General features: G+C 44.4%; 2 protein-coding genes across 4 annotated transcripts in view; one reads left to right on the forward strand and one right to left on the reverse strand.

Annotated features, from left to right (window-relative positions):
• The window catches only part of LOC139421190 (unconventional myosin-X-like), a 52,854-nt gene extending 48,347 nt beyond the window's left edge, over positions 1-4,507 (forward strand). For all 3 annotated transcript variants that reach the window (XM_071171822.1, XM_071171823.1, XM_071171825.1), the window contains one exon: positions 1,958-4,507. In XM_071171822.1, the coding sequence (XP_071027923.1) occupies positions 1,958-2,131 (174 nt within the window). In that variant the 3' untranslated portion in view covers positions 2,132-4,507. The remainder of the gene's footprint in view (positions 1-1,957) is intronic.
• A 510-nt stretch (positions 4,508-5,017) lies between these two features.
• Positions 5,018-23,709, reverse strand: LOC139421192 (tubulin gamma-1 chain). The gene is made up of 11 exons (XM_071171827.1): positions 23,443-23,709; positions 23,176-23,288; positions 17,926-18,093; positions 17,660-17,728; positions 15,316-15,395; positions 14,907-15,033; positions 13,867-13,953; positions 12,079-12,228; positions 10,207-10,359; positions 8,112-8,273; positions 5,018-6,150 (listed from the first exon to the last, which is right to left on the reverse strand). The coding sequence occupies exons 1-11, from the start codon at positions 23,489-23,491 to the stop codon at positions 5,953-5,955; spliced, it is 1,356 nt and encodes a 451-aa protein (XP_071027928.1). The 5' UTR covers positions 23,492-23,709; the 3' UTR covers positions 5,018-5,952.
• Between the last annotated feature and the right edge of the window lie 2,596 nt (positions 23,710-26,305).

Here is a 26,305-nt window from a genome sequence, read left to right on the forward strand (position 1 = left end):
TGGGGACAGCAAGGAGTCATCATGTCAGGTATTCCTGGGGCATGGTCCTAGGGCTCAGGTCCTCCGAGAGAGAGAAAGAAAGAGAGAATTAGAGAGAGCATATGTGGGATGGCCAGTTCTCTTCTGGCTGTGCCGGGTGGAGATTATAACAGAACATGGCCAAGATGTTCAAATGTTCATAAATGACCAGCATGGTCAAATAATAATAAGGCAGAACAGTTGAAACTGGAGCAGCAGCACGGCCAGGTGGACTGGGGACAGCAAGGAGTCATCATGTCAGGTAGTCCTGGGGCATGGTCCTAGGGCTCAGGTCCTCCGAGAGAGAGAAAGAGAGAAGGAGAGAATTAGAGAACGCACACTTAGATTCACACAGGACACCGAATAGGACAGGAGAAGTACTCCAGATATAACAAACTGACCCTAGCCCCCCGACACAAACTACTGCAGCATAAATACTGGAGGCTGAGACAGGATGGGTCAGGAGACACTGTGGCCCCATCCGAGGACACCCCCGGACAGGGCCAAACAGGAATGATACTAATGATACATCTGTCATTCATAGACACATAGCAGAGTCTGTAGGTGGAATTAAACCTGAAAAGGTCTTTGATTGACTCCAGTTGTTCTCCTCATTCGGGCTGCATACAGCAGGTTGCCTCTTTATTGTGCCTGGTGAATGGCCTCTATTCCTGATCACAGTGACATGTTGTGCACAGTCATTGAAACAGCCACGCTGCTTGCTCATGATGTTATTCCACCCACAGCGCCCTGATCCACGTGCAAAAACAGTAATTAATCGCGATTTAAACGAGAGTACACAGCCTGCCTCTCTCTGCCACCAGAATCAACCACCAAGAGTCTTACTTCCTGTTATTAAATACTAAGCGGGGTGAGTTTTAGACTAAAATATTAGCCCATAACATTTCCCAGAAACCTGGATATTTCCCCAAACAGCTAATTATTTTTTTCTTTGTGAGAACAAATCGTCCGTTCATCCTGCAGATTTGCTTGCATCTTCCCACGCGGAACAAAGCCCTCTCTGTGATCTCTCTCTCACGGGGCACAAGAATGGCTTTTATTTATTTATTGGGGCAGCAGAACAGGCAAATTGGAGGCCAGCTAAAGGAGGGTGATACTTTTCTGAACTATGGGACTCACATTGCTCTGTATTAAACTTAGAGGATTTAAGTGGATTGGGCAGAGTTCACCAGGAGCTGGTTTGAAGGGGGATATTGTTAAGCTAGGAGTCAACGGTTAAGGAAAAGTTAGCAGCTGAAGTAAGGGTTAAAATTGGTGCCGACAACTGGACTGGGGTCGTGTTGAAGTTAGGACAAAGGTTATGGCCTGAGGTCACATAGTGTTAGGGGTAAGGCCAGATATGCAGATATGATGGTAGTTGGATAAATTGGGGTTAGGACCCTTGTGGCCAACACAACAACATATGATCATGAGCTAATGCAATATTTTGCTGTGACCTTAAGGACAGATATAAAACCCAGCTGAAACACAGACATGATATGTTGAAATGCAATACCCATCTGCCTTTGTTGTTGTTAGGGTTGTGTCTTACTGAAGTTCAGTCCAGTGGTGTGAGTGCTGGTGCTGCTGCAGAATGTGCCAAGGCACATCACGCTCTGACCATCCCTGGAGGATTGTGTCTGTTCCAGCAGCAGCTGGATGACATCATCCGTGATGGTGCCAGACACAGACATTGAGAAAGCCACTCCTCACACTGTCACCAGTCTGATTCTCTGTTCTCTCTCTCTCTCTTTCCCCTTCTGTTCTCTCTCACTTTTTCGTTCTTTCTCTGTTCTCTCTCTCTTCCCCCTGCCTCTGTTCTCTCTCTCTCTCTCTCTCTCTCTCTCTCTCTCTCTCTCTCTCGCTCTCTCTCTCTCTCTCTCTCTCTCTCTCTCTCTCTCGCTCTCTCTCTCTCTCTCTCTCTCTCTCTCTCTCACAGCTGACTGAGATCATGCAGCTGATGAATGCCTATTTCAGTGCCATCCGTCGCCAGCGTGGGAGGGGCGACGACGTGGTGAGCATCACAGAGGGCACTGCCATCGAGGTGGGCTTCCACCACCTCCCCCTGACACCCACCCCCACCCTGCTGGAGCTGCCCTCGCACCCCGTGTGAAGAGCGCCCCTTCCCCCTGTCCTCAGCTCACACGCAGCCTCCTCGGAGCCCAGCCCCAGCCTAGCGGACCCTGCGCCTGCTTCCTCCACCTCCTCCACTGGGAACAGCACCACAGCCAAAACAAAGAGAAGGCTGTTTTTACTCCTCATCCGTGAAAATAAACCTTGCTGAGAGTTCCAACTGAAGGAGCGAGAAGGGGAGGAGCCTGTTTTGTAAGTGGGGCTAGAAACCCACAGAAACCAATGTGGGTGCTGATGAGGTGTCACCACCTCCCCCATCCTGCCACACAACCTCTGTTCTCACATGGGAGATCCGGCACCCCGACAACGTGAGGCACGGGACCCGAAGCTGTGGCTCCTTATCTCCTAGAACTCACAGGGCCATACTTCAGGGAGACACACTGTTGCCTAGACACAAGAGTTCATCTACAGTTCCCCAACCAGTTACACCGCTCACCTAGAGACACGGAGCAGAGCAGAGAACAAACTGCTTGAGGGAGCGCTGTGAACGTGCCTCTGCTATGTTGTTCTACATGTCGTGCTCTGCCTTTCCTAGAAGATTATCGCCCTTTCCTAGAATATCCCTCATGCAATAGAAAGGGGGGTTGGAATCAGACTGACTGACTCACTCCCACACTTTCACCTCCTCTCTCTCTCTCTCTCTCTCTCTCTCTCTCTCTCTCTCTCTCTCTCGCACACACACACTCTGAAAGGGTCTGTTTTCATAAAGACCCCAGCCAGGCTTGCGTTACCTAGAACTGTCGATGTAGCAAGCCATGTGAACTGGAACTTGAACCAGATGATGGAGCTCAGTAAGTCACTCTGGCTGTCATGGACAGAACTGCTCCTGCTGGTACTGTCTGCTGGGTGGGAGAGACTACTGGATGGGACACTTTGATTGGACGAGACTACTGGATGGGACATTTTGATTGGACGAGATGTTATAAAGGACCCAGCCTAATGCTGTGTAACAGAAACTATAGGATCTTGGGCTATGACTTGTCTGTTGGTTCTACCAAACACTCTGACCCCCCCCTTGTCAACTTGCTGCTTGCCCGAGCTATCACCCCAACATGAAACTATGGCTAACACTTGATAGGAGCATTTTAAACGTCTTGTCTGTTCATTTTTAATAGTTAAGTGATCCAATTTTGATCTTATATCTAGGCCTATAGCTACAATTTAAGGGTGGAACTGTTATTTCCCAGTCTCTGTTTCAGTGGGGAACATATTCGGTGTGGATGGAAATTAGATGGCTGTTTTAAGTCCGCACTCTGAAGAATTGATGTACTAACCTAACCCCCAGCCAGTAACATGGACCATCACAACCACAATGCAGACCCCTGTCTTTTCTCTGCTGTGCCGACACACAGAACCAATGCTGTCCTGACTATTGATGCGTTCTTAGTATTATTTATGTACACTTTGTGACACATTGTTTGGTGTAGTCTTTTTATTTCATCCATTTTGTATGTCTTAAATGAGGACCTAGCTGTTTTTGTGTTTTTTTTTATTTTTAGTATGGCTTTGAAATGATCCCATTAACGTCTCATCTCGATCCATTAGGTCACTGTACTGATCAGCCATGTGATTGAAATTTAAAGGCAACGTTCCCGCATTAGCGGAGACTGCATTCACGGTAAACGCTGCATGAGTCTACTCAATTGGAAATGACTTTTCTATCGTAGCATCTGTAACGCTTCAGCGACAGATTGAATAAAGCCCTAAGCTACCTTATTGCCACAAACCCACAGCACATTGCCCTTCTGTGTTCACTACTTGGCTGGTAGACTTTGTCCAAGTTCATTAAAGTAACCAAAAAGTTGTGTTTTGAGCATGGACCAAAGATAAGTTCTGCTGTACTTTCTCCAGAGAATATACCCAGACGTTAGATAGTTGCACCTCAAATGTTACACCCCAACGTCATCTAGACCCATATAAGTTTTAGTTATGTTGTAATACAGAAGTCTATTAGGAACCCTGGCTGTGGTGAGCTTTCATTTTCCCTAACCCGCCTGCCCCTCATACCTGGCAGCCAGACTTGGAGGTCTTCCTCAGGTGGAAGGACCCACCACGGCACAGCCAGCCCTGCCTCCTGCCCGTACGATATGCAGGCAGTCACTGTCCAGTCAAGCCGTCGCTTTTTATACTGCAGCTGCAGGCAGCTACGCTCACAGAGATCCCTCCCTCCGTGTAACTATGAAAAGGAAGACAGAGTCCAACCTAAAGCTGGCTTTGTTTAAAGCTTGTTTGTACACCGCATGGTACCTTCTGTATGTAATGTGTGTATAGTCAATTGCACTATTGTTTTGTTTTTTTAACTAACTTGGATGTGCAATAAGTAAACTATGTAATTAATTAAAAAGCAGCACCATTGTACCATACTGTTTGTTATTGTTTTAAGGCTCAGTATCACTGAAAAACAAAGCCACTCTCATTGATGCCCTAGTTTACAGTCCATAGTTAGGTTCTCAACCGGAGCTGCCTGGCAGAGGGGATGGATTTTGGTGCCAGCAACCAGACAGGTTTCTAAAATCTCTCCTTCTGAATAGTCAGCATCTTAGGTTGACACAATGGACTTGACCTGCTTGACCGAGCAGGCATCGCTGAGTGAGCCTGTATTTCTTTCTGGTAATGAGGCCTGAAGTAGCGTAGTATAATTTGATGGGGGGGGGGGGGTATGCTTTGTCTAGCATTATTTTGTGGACCCTTGAAAAGTTTAGTATTCTGAAAATGCCCACTTCAAAGACTAACTTCTAAGGACTGCATGTCAGTGATTGTACTTCATGATGCAGTAATGAACAAATATATCCTAAAAGTATTACAATTATTTATAATGAACAGCAGCATACAACTCACACTTAAATCCACCAATGGCAATGAAGAATATTCTCATAGAATTTTTATTTTAAATAATTTTACAACAAAGCTCAACATGAAAAGTATATACATTTGGATGGCTACAAAAAAAGGAAAACTGTAGATGCGATGCAATTTAACAAGCTTCTTGATGCACATAGAGTAGGAGAAAGTATGGATTTACACTCCAGCACCAGAGTAGAGAAGTAGGCTGTCCTCTGCAATAACAATGTAATAGATACAATTTTATAACAATGACCATTGCCAAAACAGATGTTTTGGTTAAGTACATACTGGACAGCAGCAACTGATCTCAGGCCTATGATTATCATGGGCTCTGGTGTCATAACACAAACTTCTCAGAAATGTACGAAGACAAAGTCCCACCAGGCATGTTATTCTGTCCCCAGGACGTTGGAGTGTTAGTCGGTGTGACTGCAAAAGGAACAGCACAAAAAGCAGAGTAGTACTATATAGTATAAAAATAGTGCCAAACGAGGCTACGAGTTCTGCTGATGGCAACAAGAACAGGAAGAGAGGATGGAGAAAGTGACGTAAAATTCCAAATCAACCTCTAACCCCAACCCACTGGGCACAATATCATACATTCCTCCACCTGTCAGAGAACAAGATGGAGCTGACACCCATTTGATCCTTTCAGATCTACTATCCATGAAGTGTCTCGTGGCAGGGGTCGTTTTGGAATCCTGCATGAGAGAGAGAAAGACTATTCATAACCATCAGTGGGGATTGGATACAGGCACACAGATTGAAGAGTTGGTTTAACTCCCAAACAGAGCTTAAGGACAGAAGAGGGAAGAAAAGCAGCAGGGATGAACTTTAACACTTTTCTCCATAGGGATGGCACAGGAGGCAACTAGCTCAGCCCTATCTTTCCCTGGTTGGGCTGTAGAGGTGGACCAGACCCATGTCATGTGACAGGGGTGTATATCCCATCTGTCCTCACTGCTCCTGAGTTCCCCAGGAGATGTAGTCGGGCCGTGTGGCAGCACTGTACTCGTCGATGAGCTGCTGCACCACCTCGCGGGAGTTGTCCAGCTCGTCAAAGTTTTCCTTGAAGATGTCCTCCTTGCGGAACTGCTCCAGGAAGGCCTCGCGCTTTCGCAGTTTGTCGTACTGCTTGCAAGTCCGCTCGAACAGCTGCAACGGAGGAAGAGAAGAGAAAGGGCATCCAGTGAACTTGTAGCAGTGAATACATTACATAATTACATTTCATATACCTCGTATTAGTCACTTTCTGCCCATTCCCTCAGTCACTGACTGTGGGTTAGGAGGATACAAAAAATTACTCTTGACATTTATTACCAACCCATGAAGTGTTTTGCCATCGAAATGTTAGCTAAGGATTATAGTTTTGTCACCTTTTAAAATATTTTTGCACAAGGTAACCTACTCCAAGTAGCCAACCTACTCCAAGTAGCCAACCTACTCCAAGTAGCCAACCTACTCCAAGTAGCCAACCTACTCCAAGTAGCCAACCTACTCCAAGTGGCCAACCTACTCCCAAGTGGCCAACCTACTCCAAGTGGCCAACCTACTCCAAGTAGCCAACCTACTCCCAAGTAGCCAACCTACTCCAAGTAGCCAACCTACTCCAAGTAGCCAACCTACTCCCAAGTGGCCAACCTACTCCAAGTGGCCAACCTACTCCCAAGTGGCCAACCTACTCCAAGTGGCCAACCTACTCCAAGTAGCCAACCTACTCCCAAGTGGCCAACCTACTCCCAAGTGGCCAACCTACTCCCAAGTGGCCAACCTACTCCAAGTGGCCAACCTACTCCCAAGTAGCCAACCTACTCCAAGTGGCCAACCTACTCCCAAGTGGCCAACCTACTCCCAAGTGGCCAACCTACTCCCAAGTGGCCAACCTACTCCCAAGTGGCCAACCTACTCCAAGTGGCCAACCTACTCCCAAGTGGCCAACCTACTCCCAAGTGGCCAACCTACTCCCAAGTGGCCAACCTACTCCCAAGTGGCCAACCTACTCCCAAGTAGCCAACCTACTCCCAAGTGGCCAACCTACTCCCAAGTGGCCAACCTACTCCAAGTGGCCAACCTACTCTCAAGTAGCCAACCTACTCCCAAGTGGCCAACCTACTCCCAAGTAGCCAACCTACTCCCAAGTGGCCAACCTACTCCCAAGTAGCCAACCTACTCCCAAGTAGCCAACCTACTCCCTAGTGGCCAACCTACTCCCAAGTGGCCAACCTACTCCCTAGTGGCCAACCTACTCCCAAGTAGCCAACCTACTCCCTAGTGGCCAACCTACTCCCAAGTGGCCAACCTACTCCCTAGTGGCCAACCTACTCCCAAGTGGCCAACCTACTCCCAAGTGGCCAACCTACTCCCAAGTGGCCAACCTACTCCCAAGTGGCCAACCTACTCCCAAGTGGCCAACCTACTCCCAAGTGGCCAACCTACTCCCAAGTGGCCAACCTACTCCCTAGTGGCCAACCTACTCCCAAGTGGCCAACCTACTCCCTAGTGGCCAACCTACTCCCAAGTGGCCAACCTACTCCCAAGTGGCCAACCTACTCCCAAGTGGCCAACCTACTCCCAAGTGGCCAACCTACTCCCAAGTGGCCAACCTACTCCCAAGTGGCCAACCTACTCCCAAGTGGCCAACCTACTCCCAAGTGGCCAACCTACTCCCAAGTGGCCAACCTACTCCCAAGTGGCCAACCTACTCCCAAGTGGCCAACCTACTCCCAAGTGGCCAACCTACTCCCAAGTGGCCAACCTACTCCCAAGTAGCCAACCTACTCCCAAGTGGCCAACCTACTCCCAAGTGGCCAACCTACTCCCAAGTGGCCAACCTACTCCCAAGTAGCCAACCTACTCCCAAGTAGCCAACCTACTCCCAAGTGGCCAACCTACTCCCAAGTGGCCAACCTACTCCCAAGTGGCCAACCTACTCCCAAGTAGCCAACCTACTCCCAAGTAGCCAACCTACTCCCAAGTAGCCAACCTACTCCCAAGTGGCCAACCTACTCCCAAGTGGCCAACCTACTCCCAAGTGGCCAACCTACTCCCAAGTGGCCAACCTACTCCCAAGTGGCCAACCTTTAGAACCTGTAATGAGAATGAGGGGCGGAACTTACACAGGAGATGCTGGTGTGATTGGCCATCATCAGGCCGCTGACGCGGTGGGCGGAAGGTAGGTACGGGGACTTCCTGGACAAAGCCACCTGGATGCTGGCTGGACCCCAGGGGATGAAACTGGCCAGCTTACGCTCCCGGATCCTCTGCAGGCTCTTGTGGACCTGCACTCACCCAAACAGGATTGTATCAACTTATGGAAAGTATTGATATTGCTAAAACATTTGGACCAATATGTTTAACACACAGCACCACAAGGCCATTACAATATCCACTTGGTCTTCAGCCATCTCCTTCATAACATCCAGAATAAGCAGAGGAGTCAGCTCATGAACTAATACAGAACTTTATTTTTTAATGTCCATAGTTAAGGACTTCTCTTTGATAACACACATATACAGTGCCTTGCGAAAGTATTCGGCCCCCTTGAACTTTGCGACCTTTTGCCACATTTCAGGCTTCAAACATAAAGATATAAAACTGTATTTTTTTGTGAAGAATCAAAAACAAGTGGGACACAATCATGAAGTGGAACGACATTTATTGGATATTTCAAACTTTTTTAACAAATCAAAAACTGAAAAATTGTGCGTGCAAAATTATTCAGCCCCTTTACTTTCAGTGCAGCAAACTCTCTCCAGAAGTTCAGTGAGGATCTCTGAATGATCCAATGTTGACCTAAATGACTAATGATGATAAATACAATCCACCTGTGTGTAATCAAGTCTCCGTATAAATGCACCTGCACTGTGATAGTCTCAGAGGTCCGTTAAAAGCGCAGAGAGCATCATGAAGAACAAGGAACACACCAGGCAGGTCCGAGATACTGTTGTGAAGAAGTTTAAAGCCGGATTTGGATACAAAAAGATTTCCCAAGCTTTAAACATCCCAAGGAGCACTGTGCAAGCGATAATATTGAAATGGAAGGAGTATCAGACCACTGCAAATCTACCAAGACCTGGCCGTCCCTCTAAACTTTCAGCTCATACAAGGAGAAGACTGATCAGAGATGCAGCCAAGAGGCCCATGATCACTCTGGATGAACTGCAGAGATCTACAGCTGAGGTGGGAGACTCTGTCCATAGGACAACAATCAGTCGTATATTGCACAAATCTGGCCTTTATGGAAGAGTGGCAAGAAGAAAGCCATTTCTTAAAGATATCCATAAAAAGTGTCGTTTAAAGTTTGCCACAAGCCACCTGGGAGACACACCAAACATGTGGAAGAAGGTGCTCTGGTCAGATGAAACCAAAATTTAACTTTTTGGCAACAATGCAAAACGTTATGTTTGGCGTAAAAGCAACACAGCTGAACACACCATCCCCACTGTCAAACATGGTGGTGGCAGCATCATGGTTTGGGCCTGCTTTTCTTCAGCAGGGACAGGGAAGATGGTTAAAATTGATGGGAAGATGGATGGAGCCAAATACAGGACCATTCTGGAAGAAAACATGATGGAGTCTGCAAAAGACCTGAGATTGGGACGGAGATTTGTCTTCCAACAAGACAATGATCCAAAACATAAAGCAAAATCTACAATGGAATGGTTCAAAAATAAACATATTCAGGTGTTAGAATGGCCAAGTCAAAGTCCAGACCTGAATCCAATCGAGAATCTGTGGAAAGAACTGAAAACTGCTGTTCACAAATGCTCTCAACCTCACTGAGCTCGAGCTGTTTTGCAAGGAGGAATGGGAAAAAATGTCAGTCTCTCGATGTGCAAAACTGATAGAGACATACCCCAAGCGACTTACAGCTGTAATCGCAGCAAAAGGTGGCGCTACAAAGTATTAACTTAAGGGGGCTGAATAATTTTGCACGCCCAATTTTTCATTTTTCGATTTGTTAAAAAAGTTTGAAATATCCAATAAATGTCGTTCCACTTCATGATTGTGTCCCACTTGTTGTTGATTCTTCACAAAAAAATACAGTTTTATATCTTTATGTTTGAAGCCTGAAATGTGGCAAAAGGTCGCAAAGTTCAAGGGGGCCGAATACTTTCGCAAGGCACTGTATGTATGTATGTATTATTTTTTTTAAATTAAAAAACACTGAGCTAGCACACATTCTCATTCAAAATATACACACGCACACACCTGGGTGGGGTCCACCTCTCCCTGGATGATGTTGAGGATGGCAATGTAGCAGTGGTTGGTCTGTCTGTCCCTGCCCGTGGACACCATGACATTCTTGGGCTGCAGCAGCCTCCGCATCACATCCAGCACGGTGGTCTTCCTCACACTGGCCACCTGGGAGAGGAACAAAGGAGAGGGCATGTATAAACACGCGTAATCATATATGACAGGAACACTTTGTTCACCAAAATGTTTTCAAAAGAAGATGAATCGGCAGATACTTGGATAACTCAGTCAAGATCGGTGTTTTCAAGAACAGAGATTAAAACTAAACTAGTACAATTGGTGGGACTGGCTTTAACTCTTTAAAACGTATTTGTGGTAGGGGTAGTAGTTTAAAAAAGGTTAACTTGACTATTTAAAGTAAAGCAGTTACATATAGTCAAAGTTAAATGCAGTAAAATAATTGGTCTGATTACTTTGATATAGTTGACATGGTAGTCTATTACTTGGGATTGTAGGGCAGTTCGATCACAAAAAATGTCTAAACTAAAGTTGTTGAGTGTGAAACTAAAAAGAAACAGACAAGACAAAATGGTTCTGTCAGAATATGGTAACAAACAGCAGGCGCATGTGGACAACACTCTTTTAGGAAAGCAAAGCAACCGGGTTTCAGATAAATAGATGTACAATTTACTTTTGTAAAACATTCAGTGTAAATTAAGTTGGATTTTAGTTGAATGATGATGTAACGATTAGAAAGTTCTAGGCTATTACTTGGGGAAAGAAATATGATGGTGCATCTAGAGACGACAGCTCTTTAAAAGTAGTTTGATGGTAGTTGAACTACGTACAACAGGTTTGTATCTAGACCTACTAATAGCTAGCTGTAGTTCTAATAACCAACTCTTTATGCTAACAGTGAAATCGGAAAAGTACATTTCCTGAAGAAAATGTGGTGTGTTTGCTAGCTTGTTTTGGAGTATGTATGGTTTTGAAATACGTTATAGCAGTGGTAGTGTCCACAGTAGTAATGTTGGGGACAGGTTATAGTTAAACAAGTAGCTAAATGATAAGTTAGGATACCCTGAACATGTGAAAGTTGGTTTGGTGTCTCTAGCTTGAATGGTTCAATAGTTACTGTTCAAATCACATCCAATTACATTTGTCACATGCGCCGAATACAACAGTGAAATGCTTACTTACAAGCCCTTAACCAACAATGGAGTTCAAGAAAAATATTTTTTTTTGTGTAAGAAATAAAACAAATAATTAAAGAGCAGCAGTAAAATAACAATAGCGAGGCTATGTACAGGGGGTACCGGTATAGAGTCAATGTGCTGTGGCACCGGTTAGTCGAGGTAATATGTACATGTAGAGTTATTAAAGTGGCTATGTATAGATAATAACAGAGTAGCAGCAGCATAAAAGAGGGGGGTGGGGGGGCAATGCAAATAGTCTGGGTAGCCATTTGATTAGATGTTCAGGAATCTTATGGCTTGGGGGTAGAAGCTCTTTAGAAGCCTCTTGGACCTAGACTTGGCGCACCGGTACCACTTGCCGTGTGGTAGCAGAGAGAACAGTCTACAACTAGGGTGGCTGGAGTCTGACTATTTTTAGGGCGTTCCTCTGACAGGAGTAGCATGCAGAAGAATAATAATAAAAAATACGTTTGACAAAGACTTCAGTGTAAAAAAAACTGGTAACTCAGGAAAAAGAATGAGCGCCAACTTTGAACGGTCACCCACCTCGCAAGTCCAAGTCAGAAACTCTGGCATCTTTAAAGAGCTCCAACTTTCAGACCTGAAGATCACTGACTTCAGGATTTTTTCAGAGTTCCCAGCTGTCTTGAATGCGCCAAGACGTACTACGCGGTCACTGAGAACTACTTACCGATTGGTCAGTGGTGAGCGGTGTGTAGCCAGTCATCAGGAAGTGAAGGCGGGGCGTGGGGATGAGAGAGGCGATCAGACCAATCAGGTCGTTGTTCATGTACCCAGGGTAACGCAGGGTGGTTGTGCTGGCTGACATGATGGTGGAAACCTGTGGAGAGAAAGAACCTTTAGTCATCATAATTACTTGTGGCTGTTTTTATTTCCGTAATCTTGTCAATTTCTGTCGGGCAATCACCAGGAGTGGTCATAAGAAATGCAGCCTATATGACAGGGATCATCACCTAGATTCAGCCGTGGGACAATTTTTTCATGAGTGGATGGTAAAGGAGACGGAAAATAATTACAAATCATTTGTAGACCGCAAATTGACTGCAAGAAGCCCAAATAGATATAATATTTGACTAAAATATAATAGTTTCAAACCTTATTTACATTTGTATACAATCACATATACAGTATGTCTCTATTATGCGTGAGAATACTTTGGAACAGATTTCCAAAATTAAAATCACTTGGGGCTGATTTGCTGGTGTTTTTACAGTATTTAATGTTTAAAAAGAAGACAAGCTATATGAGATTGTATGGTTAGAAGGTTAGCTAGAGAGGGGTATAGAGGGCTGCCACAATTACTGTATAAACGACGGTTATGGATGAAGACTGTCATGGAAATAAATAACCGGCATAAGCGTTTAAATATTATTGGGGGTGGAATGATCAGCTGACTGAAGACAGAATTGCCAGGCAATCGTGAGATTGAGTCTGTTTCTGCAGTAACATGGAATCTTAACAACGTGATGAAACTGCTATTCCTTGCTGAAACAAGCAAGGAGTTGCCTAGACAGGGTCCCCCTCCCTGCAGTGGCACACATAGAAATATAATGAATAGAACAGACTTGGCACCTCTGACCCTGGCAATTTGACTGGTAAACTCATGGGTACACTCGCAACGGCTGCCTGTTATTGTGATACAATCATTTCCATGTTCCTTCAAATGATTTCAACTGATGTGGCTCATACAATGTAATGTATTTTTTGTAACGTCAGTTGAGTTGAATCAACAAATCACAGCCCATTTTGACAGGTACACTTCCTGCTTTTAATTCCTTCTTTTACTTCCTCCTTTGTTCCTATGGGTACACTCGCAATAGCCGCCAGTCCACCCATTATGCCACCATTGACTTGAATGGGAACGATCGTTCTATTTCTTCGGCAGCACATGCAGTCAGGACCACAGAGGAACATTTTATTTTTATTTTTTATAAAACATTTGACCAGTTATTACGGTGCCCCCCGCGTTCATTTGTGTGGCCAATTAGTCATCCAAATCCCATGACCGCCACAGCCCTAGGGATATAGACATCTTTGACCACAAGTTGTTTTTTTGACAACCACTGGGTGTTCATTCAACAATAATTGCTAGGGAGTGTGAGATCCAGTTTGACAGTTAAAGTGTGAGGAGTAACGAGTCTAACTAGTTTGTTCAATCCTCAGGACATTCTGGCTAACAGTGTGAGGTTTACTTCACCCATACACCCTCTCTGTACTTGCCTAATAATTTCTGGGTCACGGTCAGTAGGCTATAAACAGTAGCCTGGTCCCAGTTCAGTTTGTGCCGTATTACCGACTTGGCAAGACAGCACAAACAGATCTGGGACCAGGCTATCAAGAGGCCTCTGAATAGAAACACTTTCTCCTCTCAGGAGTCTGGTGATCTAGAACCTGGATATTGAGAACACCATTAGGGAAGGAGGTGGAGCTTGTACCTGAGTGGCTGTCAATCACTCACCAGCTGGTTGATCTGGGAGAAGGAGGGGTTCTGGATGTGCAGCCTGTCGGTGGCGATGCGGTTCAGAGCAGTGTTGTCCAGTACCACCTGACACACACAAGTCAAAAAGAGAAACAGAATGAGAGGGATGTGTAGACAGGAGGTCAGAAGATTGACATTTCCACAGAAAGACAGCAAAGGGGAGGTTTGACTTTAGAATTAGGGGAAAGAGATGCAAGAGAGAGATGCTGTGTGGTAGAGACTAGTTAACAGTGGGCTTTGATCCAATCCTCCAGTCAGTCTTGATGGGTAAAGCAGAGTAGACAGTGTGCTGCTGTGTGAAGACTGAAGCATTGAGGCACACACTGTGCGTCACTAACAGGGGAACCAATTCTTCTCCACGTAGATTCTATTAGCTGTAGGGGCTAACCCAATAAGCCTGTGTAGAGGCCCTTGCGTAAACTCCTGCAGGAGGAAGTAGATATTGGAGAGGAGAAACATTAGGCCGTCAGAGCATCTCGGGAACTAATACAATCATCAATCCCAGGCAGCAAAGATGTAATCATCCAGAGATGTAAATGTCCACCAACACCGCCTCATTACCAGTCACACCAGCAGCAGCGATGGTCATAAAAAATGATTCATGATATACAGGCACTGTGGCTCCTAGTTCAACTTCCTCCCTCTCTCGAAGACTTGGCCGTGGAGATTGCCTGAGGCAGAGTGACAGTTATGGCTTTTGACACCACACGGAGCATGTTGAGAGTGGGCGGGGGATAAGGCTTGTCTGTCCCCATCCTGTGGTGTTTAGGGGGATGAAGAAACAGAACAACAAGACAGTGTGGAACTGGAACCTGTTTTTTTATTTATTTTTTTAAATCACATTTTAAACAGCACAAGGGGACGTTCTCGAAAGAATTACCATTCAACATCAGAGTTTATGTGCATGGATTTGATTCCAGGAAAGAACCTTTTGTCTATTCCCCCAACGGTAGCCAGCTGAAGGCAAAAAGCACAGATGAGAGAGGGTGTGTGTGTGTGTGTGTGTATTTCTTGCTCACCACACAGTCTGCGTTCTGGGTGAGCCTCTTGAGTGTGAGCAGTGAGTTGTAGGGCTGCACCACCACGTCGCTCATCTCATCCTGGTTAGGAAACACAGAGTAGGTCTGCACCAGCTTCTTAGGGTACCTGGCCAACACACACAGGAAGAAAATAGAAAAGTAGCACACACCAGGTCACAGAAAAACATCCAACAGTGGAAAACTAAAAGGTGGCCCCAGGGAGAGAATATTATCTCTCCAATGGAGGCTGGGACAATTATGGTTACAATTATGAGAGTGTTTCTACTCCATAAATTATAAACCTACTAACTTTACAGCAGTCAAACAGAAGGAGAGACCACCTCATCTCGATGTGGAAATTCAGCCTCCCTGTGTGTGTGTGTGTGTGTGTGTGTGTGTGTGTTTAGACCTGTCATTGAGCCTCTCCAGCAGGTAGGATCCCAGCCCGGACCCGGTTCCCCCAGCGATGGAGTGACAAAGGACAAAACCCTGCAACAGAGAAACAGAACCATCTTAATTCTTTAATTCCACTGCTCTGGGTGAAAAGATTAAAAACGTCTCCAATGTTTGGGCCTATCCAGACAAATGAGTAATTTCCTCTGGCTCAGTGCGTCACTACCCCTCACATATTTCCTGACAGCTGATACCCATACGCTTCAATTGATGTGGGTTTCATCTCGTTGTGATGGTCACACAGGGATTTAAAACTCCCGACATGAAAATACAATACAAAAGCATTTTGTAGAATTGAAACCACTTTCTCTTGGTAGAAACAAACCACTTTCTCTTGGTAGAAACAAACCACTTTCTCTTGGTAGAAACAAACCACTTTCTCTTGGTAGAAACAAACCACTTTCTCTTGGTAGAAACAAACCACTTTCTCTTGGTAGAAACAAACCACTTTCTCTTGGTAGAAACAAACCACTCTCTTGGTAGAAACAAACCACTTTCTCTTGGTAGAAACAAACCACTTTCTCTTGGGCACAGGTGAACTAAACCAGTTAGTGCCCACTGCTGATGAAGGTGTAATGGAGTCGGCAGGCATTTGAGTGGCGTCTGTGCGTTGCTCAGAGGACGCAGGGCAGAATATTATCTGTCTAGTTCTATAGAACTAGACGATCTGTCTAGTTCTATAATAACCATGTTGTTAGTAATGTTGTACTATTACTAAATATTATCAAATCTATTTTACAGTTATAAGGAAAGTAAAATCCTAGTTAGTCGATTTATAATTTGATTGTTACTATATTTAGAAAGCATGTCAGTCATTTCAAGCTCGATTCATCAACTTTTGTTGAATAGGAACTCCATCACATACACCAAGTGTCCAAAACATGAAGAACACCTGCTCTTTCCATGACATAGACTGACCAGGTGAAAGCCATGATATCTTATTGATGTCACTTGTTAAATCCACTTCAATCAGTGTGGATGAAGGGGAGGAGACAGGTTAAAGAAGGATTTTTAAGCCTTAAGACATAGATTGTGTATGTGCCATTCAGAGGGTGAATGGGAAAGACAAAACATTTAAGTGCCTTTGAAAAGGGTATGGTTTTAGGTGCCAGGCACCCTGGCTTGTGTCAAGAACACTGCTGGTTTTTCACGCTCAACAGTTTCCCGTGTAGATCAAGAATGGTCCAGCACCCAAAGGACATCCAGCATCCCTGTGGAACGCTTCCAACATCTTGTACAGTCCATGCCCTGACAAATCGAGGCTGTTCTGAGGGCAACTCAATATTAGGAAGGTTCCTAATGTTTGGTATACTCAGGGTATATTTCATTTTTTCATCATATTTTTACTATGTACTTGAGCTTGTTACCTCAAAAGTGACTCCACTTCAGAAACATATAACTATTTATACCAGAAAGCTGAGATTTTCTTTCTTGGAATATGCAGCATTTCTAGTTGTTTATGGCCCTCTCATGATAAATAATTACTTTTGAGTATGTCTATTTAGGCAGAAATCTACATTTTAGATTACATCTATCAGGTTAAGTAGTAGTATTTATTGTACTGTGCCAGTATATACGACCTGTGTTTATGCCTCCCACTCTCCACCCAGCCTGGAGATGGGAGGGCAGGCCAAGCCCACAAATAGGCTCTCTCCTTCGCCTAGACAGCCATGTAATACCTGCCTTCTACTCCAGTCCAGCTATTACCACCCAACACGGCATGCCACGCCCTATCTCTCTCTCTCTCACACACACCCCCTCAAATGCATGTCCACACACTCTAAATAATAATGTGGGGTCATAAAGAGTAGGGGCAACAGAAATTACACAGACTTCTATGGGGAAAGTCATGTTGTTTTAAGAGAGGCAACCTTACAGCTTGCAGTTGAGGAATGTTTTTTTTTTTAAAGGCTTGAAATAACAGAGCATTTACTAGTTTTAAGATGACATGTGTGGGCTCCCATTTTATGTGTACTCTCTATTAAGGTTAGCCATTATAAGTCGCCAAAGAAAGCATGCTTTCCACCACAGCACAACTGAAGGGAAAGAAAAAAAAAGAACTGAAAAACCTATATTCCTTTCACACGTCAGTCAGTTACATATGGAGAGAATCAGGAAGTGTTTCACTCTTGATAGTCCCCTCCCATTTTCAGCTTCTCCCTCCAAAGTTAACCTCACGTGAGGCAAGATATGCAGTCAGTGCAGTGTGTGTATGCTTCCAAACTCAGGCCTGCTGACTCCTTAGCATTCACCCCATATGTTCTGTGGACCAATCAGAGACTGAGAAAGAGTGGGCTTGCCTCCAAACTGTCGCTGCCGTCCGCCTCTCTGTCTATGATATCAAAGATCTCCTCATGGATTTTCTCACCCTGCAAACGACAAGACATGCATTATTCCAGATTGTTATTTGGGTGAATGTAGTTACAAAAACAGTAGAATAATAACATAGCCAAACTTCTACTAAATATGCATTATTCGCCTCAAGGCTAAAGCTTTGTTCTCTACATGGACCCTGTCCTTTAGCCTCTGGCCCAGCTACAACCAACAACATGGTCCACATAGTCACCTGTGAGAAGCCGCTGGCCCAGTTGTTCCCTGCACCTCCTCCGTGCTCCGACAGGTAGATGTTCTCTGGGTTGTACAGGTTGGCGTAGGGGGAGTTGAGGATAGAGTGGATCACCCTGGGCTCCAGATCCAACAAAACAGCACGGGGGATGTAATGTTCATCGTCTGCCTGTGGATCATATAGAGAGAGGTAAGGCTTACTCCTACTTGATGCACAGAAAGCAAAGCATACACAATAATAATTGTAGTCTGGTGACTACCTACAGGATCTGATGTCACAGGAAGGCCAAAAAGAGCATCAAGGACATCAACCACCCAAGCCACGGCCTGTTCACCCGGCTATCATCCAGAAGGCGAGGTCAGTACAGGTGCATCAAAGCTGGGACCGAGATACTGAGATACAAACATCTATCTTAAGGCCATCAGGCTGTTAAATAGCCATCCCTAGCCGGCTTCCACCTGATTACACAACCCTGCACCTTAGAGGCTGCTGCCCTATATACATAGACATGAAATGACTGGCCACTTTAATAATGTTTACTAATCTCATATGTATATACTTTATTCTACTGTATTTTAGTCAATGCCACTCCGACATTGCTCAATCTAATATTTATATAATTCTTAATTCCATTATTTTACCTTTGTGTTGGAGCTAGGAACACAAACATCTCGCTGCACCCGCTAAATATGTGTATGTGACCAATAAAATGTGATTTGATTGCAGAAAGATGGTGAATGCTGGCTGCCATAAATTATTAGACTGCTCCATCTAGTGGGGAATAATGGTACAGTCTGTGATGCATGTTTCATGTCTATTTCGTTTGCCATCAATACAGCAGCTGCTGCACCGCATTTTTGATTTGATTTAACTAGGCAAGTTAAGAACACATCTTTATTTACAATGACGGCCTACCAAAAGGCGTCCTGCGGGGACGAGGACTTAAAAAAAAAAAAGATATATAAAATAAAAACATAGGACAAAACACACACATCACGACAAGAGACACGTAAAGAAAGACCTAGACAACAACATAGCATGGCAGCAACACATGACAACAACATAGCATGGCAGCAACACAACATGGCAGCAGCCAAACATGGTAGCAGCACAAAACATGGTACAAACATTATTGGGCACAAACAACAGCACAAAGTACAAGAAGGTAGAGACAACAATACATCATGCGAAGCAGCCACAACTGTCAGTAAGAGAGTTTCCATGATTGAGTCTTTGAATGAAGAGATAAAACTGTCCAGTTTGAGTGTTTGTTGCAGGTCGTTCCAGTCGCCATCTGCAGCGAACTGAAAAGAGGAGCAACCCAGGGATGTGTGTGCTTTGGGGACCTTTAACAGAACGTGACTGGCAGAACGGGTGTTGTATGTGAAGAATGGCAGCTGCAGTAGAATAAGCATCAACCAGTGGGTCTTGCGATAGGTATACAGAGATGACCCGTTTATAGAGGAGTATAAAGTGCAGTGATGTGTCCTATAAGGAGCATTGGTGGCAAATCTGATGGCGGAATGGTAAAGAACATCTATAAATTACATCTCTGTAATCTAGCATGGGTAGGATGGTCATCTGAATCAGGGTTAGTTTGGCAGCTGTGGTGAAAGAGGAGCGATTACGATAGAGGAAACCAAGTCTAGATTTAACCTTAGCCTGCAGCTTTGATATGTGCTGAGAGGACAGTGTACCATCTAGCCTTACTGCCAAGTACTTGTATGAGGTGACTACCTCAAGCTCTAAACCCTCAGAGGTAGTAATCACACCTGTGGGGAAAGGGGCATTCTTCTTACCAAACCGCATGACCTTCGTTTTGGAGGTGTTCATAACAAGCTTACGGGCAGAGAAAGCTTTGATGTAGAGCGTTTAACACAAAATCCAGGGAGGGATGAGACTGAGACTATCATCTGCATATAAATGGATTAGAGAGCTTCCTACTGCCTGAGATATGTTGATGATGTAAATTGAAAAGAGCGTGGGGCCTAGGATTGACCTTTGGGGTACTCCCTTGGTGACAGGAAGTGGCTGAGACAACAGATGTTCTGACTTTAAACACTGCATTCTTTGAGACAGGTAGTTAGCAAACCAGGACAAAGACCCCTCAGAGACACCAACACTCCTTAGCTGGCCTACAAGAATGGAATGGTCTACCATATCAAAAGCTTTGGCCAAGTCAATAAAAATAGCAGCACAACATTGCTTAGAATCAAGGGCAATGGTGACATCAGAGGGCCTTTAAGGTTGTAGTGACATTCATAACCTGAGCGGAAGCCAGATTGCATACCAGAGAGAATACTATGGACAAAATGGCACTGGAGGAGATGGACGCCGTTTTACGGTCTCCTAACCAATTGTGATATTATGTGTTTTTTTCGCGATATTTGAAAATTATTTTGTATATATTGTTTCTGCAACCGTATCTTACTGAAGAAAATAGCTTCTGGATATCAGGACAGCGATCACTCACCTCGGATTAGACAAAGATTTCTTCAACAACAACAACAAGCAGGACTCACACGATATTCTCTAAACACCCCACTTGGCAGACATCCCAATTATTCGCAAAAGGAAGTGACGCAGAGGACGAAGAGCCGGATGCCTCGTCCGGACCCGCAGAAGACAACTAGGAAAGCTGCCGTTACCGTCAATATTACTCGCCAAAATGCAATCATTGGACAATAAACTAGACGAGGTACGATCACGAACATCCTACCAAAGGGACATCAAAAACTGTAATATCCTATGCTTCACAGAATCGTGGCTGAATGACGACATGGATATTCAGCTAGCGGGATACACGCTACACCGGCAGGATAGAACAGCACAATCCAGTAAGACGAGGGGGGGTTTGCATATTTGTAAACAACAGCTGATGCACGAAATCTAAGGAAGTATCTAGATTTTGCTCGCCTGAAGTAGAGTATATTATGATAAATTGCAGGCCACACTACTTGCCTAGAGAGTTCTCAGCTATACTTTTCGTGGCTGTCATTTACCACCACAGACAGATTCTGGCACTAAGACCGCACTCAGTCAGCTGTATAAGGAAATAAGCAAACAGGATCCATTATCCCAGAAACCCTAGACCCTCTCCCATTTGCATACCGCCCAAACAGATCCACAGATGATGCAATGTCTATTGCACTCCACACTGCCCTTTCCCACCTGGACAAAAGGAACACCTATGTGAGAATGCTGTTCATTGACTACAGCTCAGCGTTCAACACCATAGTACCCTTAAAGCTCATCACCAAGCTAAGGAACCTGGGACTAAACACTTCCCTCTGCAACTGGATCCTGGACTTCCTGACAGGCCGCCCCCAGGTGGTGAGGGTAGGTAGCAACACATCTGCCACACTGATCCTCAACACTGGAGCTCCCCAGGGGTGCGTGCTCAGTCCCCTCCTGTACTCCCTGTTCACCCACGACTGCATGGCCAGGCACGACTCCAACACCATCATTAAGTTCAGACAACACAAGTGGTAGGCCAGATCACCGATGAGACCGCCTATAGGGAGGAGGTCAGAGACCTGGCCAGGTGGTGCCAGAATAACAACCTATCTCTCAACTTAACCAAGACTAAGGAGAGGATTGTGAACTACAGGAAAAGGAGCACCGAGCACGTCCCCATTCTCATCGACGGGGCTGTAGTGGAGCAGGTTGAGAGTTTCAAATTCAGATGTGTTTTGGGGGTCAAGTTTTAGGAGCTCCTTTAGCACCTCGGACTCAGTGACCGCCTGCAGGGGGGAAAAATAGGGAGGAGCATCGGGGCTAGTCACATTAGAAGTGTTTGGAAATGAGGAAATGTTCAACGGGCAAAGAGGCATGACTGAGTCAAATAGGAATCCTGACTTAATGAAGTGATTAAAGAGCTTAGCCGTGTGCTCCTTGTCAGTAACAACCACATCAACATTAAGGGACATGGGCAGCTGTGAGGAGGAGGGTTTATTCTCCTGGTCTTTAACCATTTTCCAGAAGTTCTTGGGGTTAGACCCAAAGAGAGAGAACATCTGCTTAAAGTAACTCACTTTGGCCTTCCGGATAGCCCGAGTGCACTTATTTCTCATTTGCCTGAACAAGAGCCAGTCAGCCTGAGTATGAGTATGCCGAGGCTTTCGCCAAATGGAATTCTTAAGGTGGAGTAACTCTACAATATCACGGTCAAACCAAGGGCTGAACCGGTTTCTAATTCTCATTTTCTTTATAGGTGAATGTTTGTTAACAATACCACTGAAAATATCAAAAAAGAAGGTCCAAGCATCTTCGACAGAGGGGATCAAGCGGATTCTATACCAATTTACAGAGGCCAGGTCATGAAGGAAGGCTAGCTCATTCAAAGTTTTTTAGCAAGCGTCTATGAGAAATCAGGACAGGTCGTTTCACTGAGCAGCCATTACAAACACAGGCTGTAAAACAGTGATCACTAAGGTCATTACAGAAAACATCAGAATGATACCTATCAGGATTATTTGTGAGGATAACATCAAGGAGAGTAGCCTTTTCTGGGTGTTTGGAGTCATACCTTGTGAGATTGGTAATAATCTGAGAAAGATTTAGGGAGTCAGATTGCTTTAGGACTTGGTCAGGTGGTTTAAGCATGGCCCAGTTTAGGTCACCTAGCAGGACAAATTCAGACTTATAGTGTAAGAGGCCAGGAGAGAGCGTCGGGCAGGTAGGGTAAAGGCCGGTGCTGATGAAGGACGATAACACCCAGCAACAGTCAACAAAGAGCTATTTGAAAGTTTAACGCTAAAAAACAGCTAATCAAATTGTTTGGGGACAGACTTGGTGGAGACAACAGAGCACTAAAGATGGCCACTCCACCACCATTGGAAGATCTGTCTTTAAAAAAATAATTGTATTATTTTTTACCTTTATTAACTTGCCCTGTCTGTATAGTCAGTGGATAACTGTCATGTACTGTACTTTAGTTCGAAGCCAAATCTGGCAACCTGCCTAGCCCACATCAGGACCAATAGACAGAGAGGAGAGAATTCCCTCTAGTCTATCGCCCTTTCTCAGCTAATATTTTCTTGATTCCTCACATCCTTGCTCCTTGTTTCCTTCTCAAAACACATTGGAGAAAACGGTTTGAGGGGAAGGACATTCGAACTTCTCCAATACGGTTGAGAAGAATACAACAAGGTGATAAGATGCGATGCCTAGATGCACTCTCTCCCCATGGGTCTATATCCGGGATAGGAACCTGACCCACTGATCTAGCCAGCTAATGATGTTCTGTACCTGATAGAAGAAGACATCCTTCCTGTCAGTGCCCTCTGTGGCGAACTCCTCCACAATCCCCTCCGGACTGATGCCATGCTCTGCACATAGTTGTTTCCAAAACTCAAAACCAACTGCAATAGAGAGGAAATAATATGCATTTAATTACAACACTAAACCCATGCATGTCCAGTAGTTGTTATTTTACTACTAGCGTAGCTGTTGGTTAGCGTTAGGTATATGTGCTAGCTAGCTAATAATTTTAGCAAGGGAAAGACTTCACCGTACTTTGATTTCCACATTGGCCAAGTTGAAGTGTTATGATTTCTCGGGGCATATTCCTCTTTTAGTAGATCCCCTACCAGCGAAGTTTATAATCGGAGAGACTGCTGTCTAACCGACCACTGTATTAATCTTACTGACCTGACTACTGTTTCCCGCTTGGAAACAACACGAAATACCGCATAAATGGAGTCCCAACGCCAAACCGCATTTGCGACAATGCGCAGGCTCACATCCTTCTTCTTCTTCTTCTTCTTCTTCTTCTATAATATTACGGCGTTCCGCAAACATACGTTATAGGGGCATGCCGCTACCTACTGTACTGGATTGTGTAGTCAATCACAGTTCAGAGAATAATGAATAAAGAACCAAACATTAAGAGAAACTAAACCATCCTATCTAATCCTGTACTACTAAGAACATTTTAAAAAGAGCCCTAATATCAAATCCTGCATGCTCACATGTTAGGGCTGCATTCAACAAATAGTAGGAGTTGAGTAAAATAGTTTGGAAAAATGGCTGTGAATAGAAGTACATTAGAAGTACATTATTATTTACTACAATTAAAGAAATAATTGACTTTTTCGAAATTGTCTGGATATAATTACATATCTCTAAAATCGTAATTAAATTAGGCTATTTCATTATGTGTGACCAGAGTGAAACATCAATGTTACTCAGACATTGTGCAGGACGCAGAGAGGGGTAGGTGTGGTGAAGTTCTCGGAGCCCGGGCTTGCACGGAAGCAGTGTTGTCAACTCCTCAGTAAGGAAAGTAGCTATTGGCTGTCCTAAAAGTCGCTAGAAGTCTCTAAATGACGCCATCGCGTCATTTGCATAATTGTCCGTGTGCATGTAATTGTGATGGACGCTGTAGGAGAGAGGAATAACGTCATGGGACAGACAAAAAGTGAGTAAAAAACACCCTAAATATGTTTAGAACTACAAATGAACTTTCTTCTGTCAATTCTTGTTTTTTTTTAATGTCACAATTCCAACCCTCCTCCTTTATCTGGGTTTGGGACTGGCATATGTGACCCAAAAGAGACACTCTGGCGGAGTTACTTAGATTTTTTATTTATTTTTTATTTTTTTTATTTTTTTGTTTAGTTTTCTTAATTTGGTTTGGTTTTTAACCTTATGGTCAACTTAGGAGCCTACAACAAGTCACAGTAAAACATGAACATTTTTAATCATAATATTTTTGACATTTTTTTTGTATACAATCTACATTAACAATCTAAATGGACCAAAAAGAGACAAAAGAGAAAGAGAAAATTATGGTAACTAGTCTGGCCCTAATTCAGGTTAATTGTTTTTTTTCCAGACCCCCCTCCACACACACACACACACACACGTTGTGCTGGCTCACAGAAAGAGTGGGTCATCGTCATTTTGGTCAAGGCTCTCTAATCCAGATTCAGCAGGTGAGGGAGCTGACTTAAATGAGTAAACAGCTGATGTGCCAAAAAGCTGCAAAACATTATCAGGCAGCTGGTGCTCATAGCAAGCCTCACCAGACAGCTTCGGTCCATATCGAATGTACAGGATGGAGTTAAGGGTCTGCAAGGATGTCCGATTTCTAAGTTTGCTTTTTACCACACTCATCTGGCTGAATACTCTCTGGACTTCAGTATTCGAGGTTGGCTAGGACAACACAGACACAGCAGCCATGGCAAGTTCTTGAAACTGGTTGATATCAGCTGCATCCCTGAACTTCCAAATCTCACTCCAGAAGCCGTGTGTTTTTTTGTCTCATTCCATTTACTAAGATGGATGGCACGCCATTGCTGAACAATGTTATCTATCTCTGCAGGGAAGTAACCTTGGTTATCTGTAAAGATTTCTCCCCACAGTTGATTGTCTCATATATGACCTTGTAGGCCTCCCTGAGCTTTGGAGACACTGAAAAACAGTTATAAGTCTCTCATACCAAGTACTCCACACTACGGGGGATGGTGTCATTGGATGCTTGACTTACAGCAAGCTGCAGAGAGTGGCACACACATTGAATAAAAACCAGATATTTGAGGCCATACTCCTCCTTCAGCACTTTATTTATGGACCCCACTGTTAATCCCTGTCATAACAGAGGCATTGTCAGTCCCTATCCCCAGGAGTTTCTCTTTTTTAAGACAACACTACTTGAGGAAAGCCACAACAGCACGGGCTATAGATTTGGCATCTTCTCCCTCCAACTCAACAAGCCCCAGAAATGTTGATACAATTGTCTGCTTGGTGTCTTTAAAGTACCTTATCACAACCTCCAGGTACTTAGAAACACTTACATCCGTGGACTCATCGAGGAGGAGGCTGAATGTGTGGTCACCCACATCTGCGACCAACTTTTTCAGAAAGTATGGTGCTAGAACACCAGTAATAATTTCTGTGCACTTCATCCTGTGCATGTTGAAGTGGGTAGCAGCAGTGGAGTCTGAGAAAGCAGCTCTACATGCTTCTCCAATGTGATCACATGCCAGCATGGAACAGTGTTCAGCGATAGCTAATGCCATGGTGGCCTCAGCCTTTTTTGCAGTAAATTTTTAAATGGCAGCTTGTTTTGGGTGGAACTGTTATAAGGCTTTGCCTTTTGAGTATGTTTTTGAGTTGTCATGTGTTTTTTTAGAAAGTTTTTGTAGAAATCAGCCTTACAATACAGGCAGTATGCCCGTGTATCATCTCCAATAAAAGGCTTCAACCAGCTTTTGAATTCAGGGTTTGATTCCCACTCCTTTCTGTATTTTTGAGTGTACAGTTTAGACTGAGACATGATGAGCTAGCCAGCTAGATGTTTAGCTTCTGTCACAGAGAGGCACACACACAGTGGACAAGGTGAGTAAGTGACTGAGGCTGTGTGAATCAAATGCAG

The sequence above is a fragment of the Oncorhynchus clarkii genome, chromosome 12 (genome assembly GCF_045791955.1).
Source record: "Oncorhynchus clarkii lewisi isolate Uvic-CL-2024 chromosome 12, UVic_Ocla_1.0, whole genome shotgun sequence".
In the NCBI taxonomy this organism is placed as follows: domain Eukaryota; kingdom Metazoa; phylum Chordata; class Actinopteri; order Salmoniformes; family Salmonidae; genus Oncorhynchus; species Oncorhynchus clarkii.